This window comes from Manis pentadactyla, chromosome 7, assembly GCF_030020395.1.
Source record: "Manis pentadactyla isolate mManPen7 chromosome 7, mManPen7.hap1, whole genome shotgun sequence".
Classification (NCBI taxonomy): domain Eukaryota; kingdom Metazoa; phylum Chordata; class Mammalia; order Pholidota; family Manidae; genus Manis; species Manis pentadactyla.
In genome coordinates, this window is record NC_080025.1 from 145,931,722 (window position 1) to 145,945,592 (window position 13,871).

At 49.3% G+C, this 13,871-nt stretch overlaps 1 protein-coding gene across 2 annotated transcripts in view; it reads left to right on the forward strand.

The window, feature by feature from the left end:
- DPP6 (dipeptidyl peptidase like 6) overlaps nt 1-13,871 on the forward strand; it is an 839,060-nt gene that overhangs the window by 72,019 nt on the left and 753,170 nt on the right. The window contains exon 1 of one of the 2 annotated variants that reach the window (XM_036899607.2): nt 7,646-7,874. The exons of the other annotated variant lie outside the window; for it this stretch is intronic. Within the exon in view, the coding sequence (XP_036755502.2) occupies nt 7,824-7,874 (51 nt within the window). The 5' untranslated portion in view covers nt 7,646-7,823. Of the gene's footprint in view, nt 1-7,645; nt 7,875-13,871 lie in introns of those variants that run through there. 2 annotated transcript variants of the gene reach the window in all.

Genomic DNA, 13,871 nt, shown 5'->3' on the forward strand with positions numbered 1-13,871 from the left:
TCAATGGATCAAGAGGGGAAAAAATAGGCAAATCTTATGAGCAGGCAATTTACAAGAAAAAAGACATATAAGAAATGGGTTTACCTTAAATATTAGTTAAATCAGATTTTACTCTATATGTTTATTTCTACTTAAAATGTATAAATGTACATTTGTTAGCCAATCTTTTGACATAATTGGCATTTCATACTTTATTATACAGCCATACCTATAATGCATTGCCTTTTACCTACAATTTTAGATTCTGAAAAATGCAGAATCCTTCTGGGTTTTCCTTATCTTTTAAGAAATAGTTTCATTTAGATATAATTTTCATATGAGAAAGTTCTCCCATTTCAAATGTACAATTCAGTGCTTTTTACTGTGTTTTTCGAGTTTTACCCCCAATTTAATCTTACTTTAGAGCATTTCACCACTGCAAAGGGCACTCATGCTCATTTGTAGTCACTCCCAATCCACACTCACTGCAAAGCCATCTCCACCCCAGCCACTCCCTCCTACCCAGTCCCGGGAACTCCCTGCTGTCCGTCGCCATGGATTTTCTGTAGAGACATTTCACGTCAATGGAAGTGTATAATGATGTATTCTTCTGTGACTGGCTTCTTTCACTCAGCATCAAATGTTCACAGGATTCCTCTGTGTTGTAACATGAATCAGTGCTTCATTCCTTTTTATGGCTGAATAATAGTCCATTGAATGGATTCGTGCCGTCTCGTTTATCCATTCAACAGTTGCTGGGCATTTGGGTCATTCTCTTTACCTATTATAAATAGTGACACTACAAACATTTGTGTGCAAGGTTTTGGTGGGCACGTGTTTTCACTTCTCTTGAGGACATACCCAGGATTGGAATTGCTGGGCCAAGCCGGAACTCTCTTTCTGACATTTTGAGGAACTGCCAGACTGTTTTCCACAAGAGCTGCACTATTTTAGATTCCCACCAGGCATGTACAAGGGTTTGCATATCTCCACATCCTTACCAACACTTGTTATTATCTGACGTTTTCATTATAGCAATTTTAGTGGCTTTGAAATGGCAACACGTGGCTTTCAGTTAATATTACAGTAATGAAAGACTCAAACTTATATCTTTAAAAATACATGCATGTGGCATTTATAGAAGGGAAGAAATAATGTGTGTTGTGTGTATGCTTCAGGCATAGACTTGCAATGGAGCTTGCAACTCCAAAACGTGAAGGACTGACTCTTCTTGATGACTGTGACAGTTGCCAGGTTAATTGACGATTTGGGTTTTTATTCCTTTCTGCACATATGGAACCTCAGGCTTAGTGAAGAGAACCCTGCAGAAGTCAGGTCTGTGCGTTCCCAGCCCTGTGCCTAAACTGGCTTTGTAATCGTGGAAGCTGATTAAATCCCTGTCTTTGCCTGAATACATTTTCTATGTCCATTACTTTCAGTCTGTAAGTGTTGGACCATTTCTCTTTTATATGAGATTCCACTGGAACCTAAATATATATTCTTTTCTACTTGTTCTGTAAAACAGATGCTATGTAGAGGAATTTCACATTGCCTAAAGATAATAGGATTCTTGTACATTTAACTGCTTATATATTCCAATAATTTGCTTATTTATAAAGCTTCTTTCTACAGGTATTCTTAGTGTATAAAAGAGCTACCAATAGTTTAGTACTTTGTACACTTCCTAAGAAGGTATATAATACCAAGAAAATACTGCACGAATCAAGCGATCTTATTAGGGTAAGGAGGCTGTCACAGAAATAGCTATGGTTTTAGTCTAGAATGTTGAAGAAGTGTAGCCTGACTAGGGGTGTGAAATCCTCCATCCTTTGTCCTTCCAGCTGTAAACTTGGTATGTAATAGAACACACTTATTCATGTTAAGAGACAAGGGTAAGGGATAGACCCCGATCCATATGTTTTTTGGTCCATAGAAATCTATTACCGAGTTGGAAGACCACTACAGCCAATCTAATATAAAGGACTGGGTCAGAATTATCACCTTTGTGAGAAGTTTGTGACTTCAGTGGATCAAGGAAATAACCCTGTTAAATTGAGTGAGGCCAGGATGGAGAATAACAAGTAATTTCCTTGTTCTACTCTGAAACATTGTGAAGATAAATGTCTTCTAATTAAATTTGGAGGGTTGTTTATGTAGACCCTTGGGATTTCTCTGGTATCTTTTTCATCAATAGAGCAAAGTAACTAGATTTAAAAAAAGAGATTTATTTAAGTAAATTGTATAGTGGCTTGTCCTGGGAGTGCAGAGGGAAAGACAGAGGGGGTGGCACAAATGCTCCTTTGTTCATTGTTTCACTTGCTCGAGAAGCACATAGCGAACACCTGCCCCTTACCAGCCGTGGTTTGAAGGCGTGAGGACATGCAGGAAAGCCTGGCAGCCTATGCCTGAATGTGGTACGGGCAGGCAGACGTGGAAATGAGTGTGTGTGATAAGTTACTGTAAGTGCTGTTCTAGCTGTAGGACAGATAAGTGTTTAAGTGGCCAACCGAGCACCAACATTATCCCTGAGCTGATATTAAATTTCCTTTCTATGCCTGGCTGTGAAGGAACCGGTAGGGAAACGTGTCAAATTCAAGCTGGGGTGACACTGGACTTACTAGTTTTATATGGATGATCTGTAAGTGACACTTCTGTCATCCAGACCACCCGCCACCGGGTCCACATCCTTTTGTTCCCACTCGGACCACGCGGGGAGCTTCTGAAGTGCCTTTGGTGGCTCTGTCAGAGGGCAATACATTCATTCTTCAAACATGGCTCTGGCTGTGTCATGCTCTGCATGGTGGCCATGTCCTGGGTACTCCACTTCCTGTAAGAAAAGGCCCACAGGGCTTTCTCCGCTGGTCTCCATGTGTCTTTCCACCCTCCTTCCATCACTCACTGCCGCGTCTACCGGGACAACTCAGGAGATGCCTCTGCTGGTCCCCGTTTCCCTGGCCCCGCGTCCCCCGTGTCCACATTTATATTGTTCCTATCAGATATACTTCAGCTGTTACCTCATTTTAGCTTCCTCTGCTATTTGCCCCAATGCCCCAAGCCCTGTCATTTATATTCTTGTATTGTATTTGGGTTCTTCACATCGTTGCTGCCAATATTGTTCATTTTGATGTCTCCCACCAGGCACCATGAAATCCTTGAGGACAAAGACGTCCCTATAATGAAATCATTGTGCTTGGCACATCATTAGCACTGCTACATATTTTCAGCTAACTTGTTCAATTCCTAAATGTTTTCTCTCCAAGCCATTGTTATCATACTATGCATTTTGTAAAATAAATACTGAAAGATCTAACTTTTTTCCAGATGTGATCTTGAAAAGCTAAGGGTAAATCGAATTATATAGAACAATGATGTTTGCAATGCAATTAGAAAGCTCACATGTTAAAGAAAACAAGTAATGAAATGAATCTGCAAGTAAAAGAAAAGTCCATGTTAAGAAAAATCACTCTTTTCCTATGCACTGTGCTGGTTAATTTTATGAATCAACTTGACTGGGCGATGAGGGGCCTGGATTTTTGGTCAAACAGCAGTCTGGATGTTTCTGGATGAGATGAATTTTTGAATCAGTAGACAGAGCAAAGCAGATTGCCCCCCTTTGTGTGGGTGGGCCTTATCCAATCCGCTAAAGACCAGATTAGAACGTTAAGGCTAATCAAGGAAGAACTCCTTCAACCTGACTGCTTTGAGCTGGGACATCCGTTTTTTTCCTGCCTTTGGACTCAAACTGAGTTGACTTGAACCATGAGCTGTCCTTGGGTCTTTAGTCTGTGGACTTTTGCACTGGGACTTACATCACTGGTGCTCCTGGTCTCCAGTGTGCTGTGTTTGGATCTTGGGACTTTTCCATCTCCGAATTCGTGAGCCAGTTCCTCATAATAATTTGTTTACACCCCTCCCACCCCTATTGGTTCTGCTTTCCTGGAGACCCTTGACTAATAGAGTCACCTAGACTTTCACGTTTATAAATTGGGAACTTTCCATGTTGAGAGTCCTTACAGTGGAATTCACCTGGGTAAGGTGTCTTGCCAATGGGTTTCAGCCCTGGGCAAGTTCGCTATGGATTCAGTGTGACCAAAGAAATTGACAGCAAAACGTTCTTGGGTGAAAGGGTTATACCCAACTTTATTCTCACAGTGGCAGGTCAGTCACTAATCCCATTCACTCAGAGCGAGTCTGCAGGCAGCAAGCCAGTCTCTGCCTCTGGGGCCCTCTGTCCACACAGCCGTCCTCTGGACCTCTCTGCACAGTCGTCCCACACAGCCGTCCTCTGGACCTCTGTCCTCGGCACTGCCACCACTCCAGCTTCTGCTCTGCGATCCTGCAGCCTTGCAGCCCTGCCACCGTGTCGCGCCCAGAGCACTGGGCGGGGCAGTTTATATAGAGTCAACAGCCATGTATTGCTCACAGGTGCAGTGAGCTAGACAACCAGGGCCAGGTGAGAATCCTGGCCACAGGAACTCTCATTTTATCCACAGTAAGGTTAAACTTGTAGAAGTAAGTAACAAGAACACTGATAAAGTGACATGACAAATCTGTTATTCTGTTGTAAATACTGCCTGATATCAAATGTGAAACTGAACATTTTGCCAAAAGTCTCAACTTAAATCAAAGCTACTTTAAATCCAAGCAGTTGCTAATGCCAACAACACATAAATTAAGGATGGAACAGAACGATGGAAAAGCCAATGGCTGCCTTAGAGCAGGTTTGGAGATGGCCTGCCGAAGTTTGATCGATGTCCATGAAACACCACTAAGTAAAGGTAAAAGGGACTCAGGTGTTGTGAAATGTGGCAGCTCCCATCTGCTCAAGCCGATCAGAAATACTGTGGTGAAATCACGAGCTGAACATGCTTTTCTTGTAGATTAGAAAGGAAACAGGAGACAACTGCAAACTCGAGAGAAATGAGCCACCCTGTGTTGGTAACATAGCCGCATATTTGCATCCCTATTCACAAATGCATCCCAGCTCATAAATGCAGCAATACAGCAACAAACGTTTTGAGGTTGGGGTGGGGAGAGAGGTTCTCTTGGTCATATCACCTTCAAATATTTCCTAATGTAAACTTCTCATAAAACTTAGTATCTGAAATTAATATGGCAATTGAGAATCCCATTTTAAGCCATGTTTTCCCCTATACTCTTGGCTTCTTTCTTCCTCCCGGATCCGCCTGCGGCCTCATTCCTTTTCTCCTCCGCATCCCGTAAGTCACTGGCTAGAAGCAGATGAATTGCAAAGAGCGAAGAGTCCCTTGGACATTCAGAGTTGCTTTGCTCTTTGGTTCCATACAATGTTCCCTCTTTATGCCTGTTTTCAGCCTGCCCGTTTCCGTGGACCTTTCTGTCAGAGGCCAGCAGGAATAGGAGAGCCCTGTCTTCCCGGGCAGGTAGTTGTTTGTGGCTGATAGCTGTTTAGTGAGTGTTGGGGAAAACGTTCCCTCTACTAACAGATTTATTTATTTATTAACTCAGAGTTTAATCCAAATTATTCCATTTTACATTTCCAGAGATAAAAATGTCAGGTTAAAAAATATTTTTGTCTTGTTTTCTTGATTTTCCCTCCCTGCTCCATCATCTGCTGATGGGCTAGGAAAAGGCAGATGGGGGGTGAGTAGCTCCCACTGGCCCGTCCTTGGTGGGAAGGAGAGGGAAGATGATTCCAAATGAAGAATGCCACTTCGAATAAAGAAGGGAAAGACGCGTTTTAATGCTGTTTAAACACAGAATTTAGATTGGTGGTATTGTTTGTCCACATTGGGCTGGGCTTAGTATAAAGTTAAATAGCACAAGGATCTGCACCCGTGTGCATTCCTAGGGAAAAGTCGTCCTTACAGATCCTAACGGGTGGGCTCTGCCCAGCACTTTCCAGACAAACCCTAATCCAGGGTCCTTTCAAAGCTACTTTTCAAACATTCAGCTTTGGTTAACCTGTTCCTTCTGTCTACCTCTTAGCCAAATCATTACTTACAAGTAGTTTTCACCTGTAACCCAACTGCTTGCGTGTGCTTATATATACATGTAACATGAGTATATCATATCTACATACGTATATATGCATGCGTTCCGGGTAATTTGCATATAAGTACTGTTGCAATTGCTCAAAATTCTCTGCTTCAGCGTGGCTTCGAAACTGACCTGTTATTTTTTTTACACGTGATTTTTTGTGAATGTAGAAAAAATGGAAAGGCCTTTCAAACTCCTCCCAGTCTCTTGCTTCCGCCGCTGCCCACAAGGCGAGGGCGCGCGCGCGCACACACAGACACCCACGTGAGTTCAAGCCTGATGCGCCCATGTCTGTGCGTGAAGCAGCTCCAAATCCCGTTCGTGAAGGGCGCTGGTCCCTGTGGGGAGAAAGCCGTGGCGTGGGGAGACAGGCTCTGTCTGCTCTGCCGGCGGCCTGGGTTGGTCAGCACTTGAATTTGACCACCCTCCGCGCACGCACCGTTGGGAGCGCGCGCCCGTGTGTGGTCCAGGGAGCGGACCCGCCGTGGTGAATGGTTAATCCGAGGACACCCTGGGTAGCGATCGAGGAACCCAGGGCGTGATCACCGGGCAACTCGTCGTTTGGGGGTGGAGGCTGGATTCGGGAATAGGAGGAGCTGGGCTGGGGACCTGCAAAAGCCCGGGCGGCCCCGGGTGCAGGCCGACCCGGAGGCACCAGGCTGGGCGGCAGGAAGCCCAGATGGTCAGGTCCGAGGAAACAAAGACGCCCAGGGGGCCGCGGCTGGGGCCGAGGCCGGGAGGACAGCATAGCCTGTTGAGACAGGGGCGCTGCCCAAGGAGGCCGTGCCAGCCGGCGCCGGGAGGTGCCGCGGCGGCAGATTCGGATGCAGACCCGTAGCGCAGCCATGGAGACGCGCTGTGTGTCTCATAGTAACCTGGAACAACATTATTTATAAGCTGCCACCCAGCCCCCTCCACTGCCCCCTGCTCTGCTCCGCCACGCTCCGCCGCGCTAGGTCTGCCCGCCTTGTCCCGCCTCTGGCGGGCGCAGCCGGGAAGGAGTCGTTGCCGATCGGTCTTTGCCGCCGGGCGGGAGGCAGTGGCTCCGCCCGCGGAAATCGCGGTGGTGCCTGTTTGTAAAAGCCGAGCGTGCGTGCGACGCGCGCCCCCACAGGCCCGCCGGGAGGGGCGCCAACCCGGGAGCGGGCGTTTGCGCAGGGGCTCCCGGCGCTACCCGAACACTTTGGGACCCTGCTGCAGCCCGAGGCTTCCCGGTGCAGCCAGTTCGCAGAGTCCCCGGTGTGTGTACGCGCGCGCACACGCACACACACACGCGCGCACATACACGCCCGCCCGCTCGCCCCTGGCGTCGCCGCCGCCCCGCCGCCCCCCCCCACGCCCTTAGGGACAAGTGCGGCGACCGCTGCCCCAGCGGGGCCTCCGGAGGCGCCGAGCCGGCCGCGCCGCCCGGTGCTCCCCCGTGCGCCCCGCGCGTCGGCGCCGCGGTGGCTGGCGGAGCGCGGACGGCGAGCCCGCCGGACACGCACGCGGTCGCAGCTGGCCCCGGCGCCCCGCTCGGCGCGGCCTCCCGCTCCCGCCCCGGGTCCGGCGTGTGCTGAGAGCGGCTGCAGCCCCTCGCGCTCCCCTCCGGCGTCTTCCTTCCCGGTCTCGGCCGCGGCCCAAGGAGTTGATTGCCATTGTATCGGCCTGGGAGGGGAGAGGGGCAGGGCGCGAGCAGGTGGGACACCGAGATCGGGGAAATTGTTTTCCTCCCAAACCAACTCCACCCAGGCATCGGCCAGCCCAGCCCCTACTTTAATCATCACCCAGACAATGGATTAAGTTACTCCCGCTGCGCCAGAAGTCGGGTTCAGCCTGGGGGCAAGATGAAGGAAAAGGCGATGATCAAGACGGCTAAGATGCAGGGCAACGTGATGGTGAGTGCGGGGGGCGAGGCGCGGGGTCGCGGGCGCGCGGCGGGGGGCGGCGGGCGGCCCTGTCCTCGTGCGTCCCGGACCCCCGGGGGTGGCCGCGACCCCGTGCCGCGCGCCGCGGCGCCTCCAGCACGTCCCGCCCGAGCCCGCCGGCGGCCGCCAGGGTGCGGAGACTCAGGCGTGGGTTTGCACATCGCAACTTGGCGGCCTCGCCGCCCCTCTCCGGTGTGCGTGCGGCCGGGTGTCTTGGGACGAGGGTGGGGGTGCGGCCCGAGGAAGGGGCGGCGGACGAGCCCTCTCCGGCCGCGCGCGCCGGTCCCGAGTTCCGAGCCGGCCCCCGGGGCTGCCCTGGGGGAGCCCGGAGAGAGGCCTCGGGGCTGCGAGTGCCGAGCCCGGGACCGCGCGGAGCGGGCCCCGGAAGGGCGACCCCGCCAGGGCCACCGTGCCAGCCGGCGCGGTATGGGCACATCCTCCCCCGAGGCTGCCGCGCGCCGGGAGCACCTGCGGTCGGCGCGAGGCTCGGGAAGGCAGCGCCGAGGGGCGCCTTCGCAGCGACAACTTTGCTAACTCGAGGACCCCGCGTGCCGCCCCCCGGGCGAGCCACTCCCTCGCCGGCCCCGAGCCTCGTCGGGCGCTCCCGCAGTCCGGCTCCCTGGAGCCGCGGCCGTGGGGCGGCGGGGGTCGTGGTGCGGGCACCTCCGGCGAGGAGAGGAGGTTGCCATCTTGTTGTTGAAATCGTGTGTGCCGGTGCGTATTTACTGGGGTGGCGTTTTAACCCTTCCCGTGTCGGTGCAGGATGACTGGGAGGAGGCGCTCCGTCCTCACAGGGGGCACCGACGCGTCGTTGTGGGGGGCCCGGGGGACCGGAGCGCCCAGCTCCTGCGAAAGGCGCAGCTGGGGATGTAGGAACTCTTCCAGGGGCAGGGCTGGGTTGTTTACGAGGAGGCTCGCGTCCACGCGATGTGGGGGTTGCAGGTGTGCTGGGATAACCCAGGCAGTGGTCCATTTTGAGGTCTTGATTTAAACAAAAAGAGGCAAGAAATTAAAAACTGATTCGAATTGAACAAATACCCAGCCGGCTTAACCACACACCCAGCAGACACCTGTTGCCTGGTGGAGGAAGGAGCGCCTTCTGTTTCAACTTGACTTGTGGCCTGATGTGAGCACGGCTCTGTTCACGATTGCCCTTAGGAGCAAGTAACTGGGGGGTTATTTTGCAGGACCGCCAAAATCCCCAACAGAGGACAAGCCCCTCTTCCAGGGCTTTCATCAGTCCCTGGGCTTTCCGGCCCGCTGACCTAATTGCTTGTTGGTGAACATACATTTGTTTCCTCATTTCCCCTCTCCCTTTTTAGTCATCTGTTGTCTAAACAGGGCAGAAGCCTGTATGGAGTCATGTTTTCCAATTGGATTCCAACACACACCCATAATTCCTCTTTTACAGTGTGCTGTCAGGTGCTAGTCAAACCTTCACGTTTAGGATGGAGTCAAAAGAAAGGACTCAGATTAATTGTACCGATCATCTTAATGATCCATTATTGATTCGGTACCCAAGTCTCATCAAACGTGTTTCTTCTGGTAGCTTAGATGGTGCCTTATGACATAGCTGCCTCTTTATATTACATCGTTATTAAAAACTTTCAAGGTCGAAACCACCTAACCCCTCTCTGCCTGACTCCAGAAAATAGAGTGAAGGGAACACTAATCTCATTTTTCACAGCTGTTTCACGTGGTGCACACTGTCTGCTGTTAGTATTCAGAGCAAGTTGAGCTGAGCCCAGAGAATTGTGCAGCAACCAACCACTCATAAACCGTTAGGATCATCTGCCTGAGAGAAAATGAGCCACAGACTTACTCAACTTTTAATGTTCTGTCAGTTCTTAAATTGGTAATTGTTACTTCTCAGTCTGGTTTGTAACTTTTTTGAAATTTCATGTTGCAACTAAATCCAGGCAGCTTTAATGGAGTGATCATTCTGCACTTAAGTCATTATTTTGGGGCATACTGATCCCTAATTTTCCATCAGTTGTGGTGGAAGACTCTCGCTAATCACAGCCTCTCTTGGATTAGATGACTGGCAAATTCTTTGCACTTGCAACTTGATTGGAATTCAGGTGATACTTTACATTCCAGATGAGGGCAAGATGATTTCCTCTTTTTCCTGACAGTTGATGAACATCTGACGGCTATGAAAATGGGCAGCACTCACATGTGAGGTCTGATGTTTAGGAGAGAGACGTTTCGTGCTGCCAAAATGGCCAGTGAAGTGCCAGGTCCAGGGACAGCCGTGTGTGTTTGTGATCCAGTCTCTTGTCACATGTGCTCCTGTGATGTGCCCACCTTGGACCGTTGTTTACAAGGACCGTGACAGTAGCACCCTGGCTTGCCTTTACCATACCATATCACCTAATCGACCATCTATTTTTATATAATATTAGTAAACATTTTATTCCTCACACATTGCTTTAGGAGTTTATTACTGATGACAGATGATTCAGAGGAGCAAACTGTATGCCTTCTCATCTCATTTGGGGTTAATGAATAAATACCAAGAAATAATATTGGTGGGGCAGTCATAGCTTCTATTTTCTTTCTTGAGAAGAGTCTATTTCATAAACTTTACTTCTAATGCTGTGAGAGCTGCCCGGCCCAGCATGCCACATTTTTTGTCTGCAGTGTACCACTGAGAAAAAGATTGAGATTTTCCCACTCTCTCAGAACAGAAATAGCTTTTAAAAGTAACTATTTTCATAAAATCTACATTTGAAAATATATGGAGGGTGATTGCAGGTTTTTAAAACCCAATCTCCCTTTATTAGTAATATGTTGAGATTCCACTTATTTAACTGTCATTTAAATCAAATGAGTTATTTTAGAGAGATGTATCTTCTTGTAGTAAGTCTAGGGTCATTGGAGATGTTGTTTTCAACAGGATGTTACTTCTTGCTAAATTCCCCTACTCTGCCCTTATCAGCTTTTCCCAGACATTGAGTTTGGGGATTGAGTAAAGGTCGGTTTAGAAATAAAAGTCTTGGGACTGCCCTGTGCCCTTCGGGATGGTCTCCCTCTTCCTTGGTGCATTGGTCCTACAAGTAGATGGTGGGCACAGGAGGGCTGGGCAGGACCTTGGTGACTGGACTTGTGTCAGAGAAGCTGCAGAAAATAGATGCAGAGGATCAGAGGTGTGCATACCGCAGGGACACCTGAGAATCATAGGGTCGCCTGGTGTTGGTTTCAAATGAAAGTTGCAAATCTGGGAATTACTTCCCTGCATAGGGAAACTGATTTTTTCCTATGCCCTGGCCTTTTCCTGTCTTGTCCTTCCCTTCCTATGCTGGATAAAATTCCTAGATCAGAATGACCCAAAGCAAGAGTTTTCTTTCAGGCCTTTTGAGAATGTCATTGGCTGAGTTAGATTAAACAGGCTGGCCTACCAGCATTAATGCCCGTCTTGCTGTGAGCCCAGGAGAGCAGAAGAAGGTCTTTGAAGTTTTTAGCTAAGTTATGGAGATTTGCGTGGCATACAAACTCCCAACTGCCGAGCCCTGCTTGGAAACGATGGGACACGTCTGTGAGTGACTCTCGGGGGTGCAGCCGGTTGTGATGCAGTATTTTCTCTGTCTGAGGCTTATTGGAAACACTATTCCTGCTTCCTTACATTGACTGGCACCCTGGTGACATAAAAGCCATGGTGCTGGTTCTAAATGTGAGCATTATAGCTTGTATTTTGGGGGCATCTGACTTCTTAATGTGGGTTCCCAAAATGACCTCTGAAGTGACGGGTCTTTGAGAAATCTGTGCATCCTGGTGGTGTGATACCTGGGGTTGGTATTTCTCTACTACCCAGGGGTTCAACATTCCTTCATAAAATCATTAACCTGTAACTGAACTCATCCCAAAGTATAAACCCTGTCCACGCAGGAGAAGAGAGCAGAGTAGGTCCACACACGTACCACTCTCCTGGGACTTAAGGATTGGGGAGGCTTAAAACATGTTAATGCCAATGAAAGTTAGACAAAATTCCAGAATGAAGCTCCCAAACCCAGAAGTGGGTGGTCAGCTCCGGATGTTTTATGAAATGTCTTAAATAAAGCTTTGGGGCCCAGGCTGTCCTGTTTTCCCCAGTTTCATGTAGGTCTTTACTCCATGGCTCACTGGGTCTTCACATGGGGACATGTAACCACCTGTGCTGGCCGTTCCTGTGCTGCAGGTCACTGCTCTGTTTTCTGCAACCTGTCCTGGTCACTATGTCACTCCAAACCTGTTCAGCTTCTGGGCCTTGAGGTGTGGTGCATTTCCAAATATTAGCATCTATTGTTGACCCACGGTCGGGCGCTGTGCACAGTGAGCATGCAGGTGAATGGCTGAGATAGATGAAGGACAGGTAACTTCTGCCCTTCATGTAGGCTGTGCTCTTGTGAGAAAGGCCATGATTTTAGCTTTACTTTTCTTTAAGAACTCTAAGTTCTAATGCATCAGATTAACACTAGAGGGGTTTCCAGGCATAGAGCGTGTAACTCTTATAACTGCAGTAGAATCTCAGTGTATGCTCACCTTTGGGGTTACCATATGTGTGTTTTTTTCCATCACCACCAAGCAATCCTCTGAGGCCAGCTGGGTGTCCTACAGTAACTCAGTTCCAACACCGGCTGGAGGGAGCATCGATCCTATAGGTTAAGGGCTGCGTCCCAGAAGACTGCCCCCACTTCAGATGCCAGTCTCAAGTCCAGGTGCTTCTGCTCGTGTGACAGGTTGGTGGACATCAGAGGTTCCCACCCCCTCCCTCCAGTGTGGTTAATTTGCTGCAGCGGCTCACAGAACTCAGGAAACCAGTTCACTTACTGGATTGCCAGTTTATTACAAAGGATAGGAATGAACAGCCTGATGAAGAGCTATGCTGGGTGAGGCCTGAAGAGTTCCAGACACGGGAGCTTCCGTCCCCACAGAGTTAGGGGTGCTGCCATCTGGATATGCCCCGATTCACCATCCTGGGGGCTCTCTGGACCCCATCCCTTTGGGTTTTTATGGAGGCTCCATTACATAGGCATGGTTAAGTCGGTGGTCACTGCGGTCGGTTCCATCTCCAGCTCCTCTCCCTCCCTGCAGGTCAGGGGTGGGACCGAAGGTTCCAGCCCTCTCATCACAGGGCCGTTCCCCTGGCAACCAGCCTGGTCCTGAGGGGGAAGTCAGGCAGCAACAGAAACTCAGGTGTAAAGTGGTTAATTACAAATAACAGGATAGCAACTTCACCGCCCGGCTCTGAAACTATTTCAGGGACTGAGGACAAAAGACCAAATATTATGACCAAAAAAATGCTCCCATTGCTTTTATTTCAGGAAATTCCAAGGGTTTGGGGAGCTGTGAGCCGAGGATGCAGACCAAGCTATGTATTTGTTATCAGTCACAATATCATAGGCCCTTACTGCCTCAACACCCTTTTGATTTGGGGACATAAAGAAATTTACTCCAGACCTTTCCTTTCATTAATTTAAAATAAATTCAATGAGGAGAATTCTGTGGCCTCTCTTGGCTATGAGAGCCGATTTTATTTGATTAACAGGCCCATGTTTAGAAGCCGCATGTAGACCTTGCAGGAAGCATGGACATGCTGAGCTGTGAGTGTGGGGCTGGCAGAACCCACAGGAATTCCCTTTCACGTGGCTCCCTGGGCGGGTGGGAAAGGGTTCCACCCAACAGGCGGAAGGTCTGAGAGTCCATCTGGGGCAGTGGGTCTTAGCAACGGCTGGGCGATACAACCGTCATGGAGGTTTTGAAAAATTCGAGGTATCAGGTGATCCTGTGGGTAGGTGGTGTTGGTTGACGGGTCGTAATGGTTGGTTGATGGCAGAGGTTCTCAGCCTTACTGCATGATTAAGTCCCCAGAGGAACATTCATGACCACTAAAGTACAGCTTCGGACTGTCCACACCCCAAACAACTTGCCCCCCATTGCCGCCCACAACACATGCGTGCGCCTCCCTATCTGAGTTAGCTGCTGTGC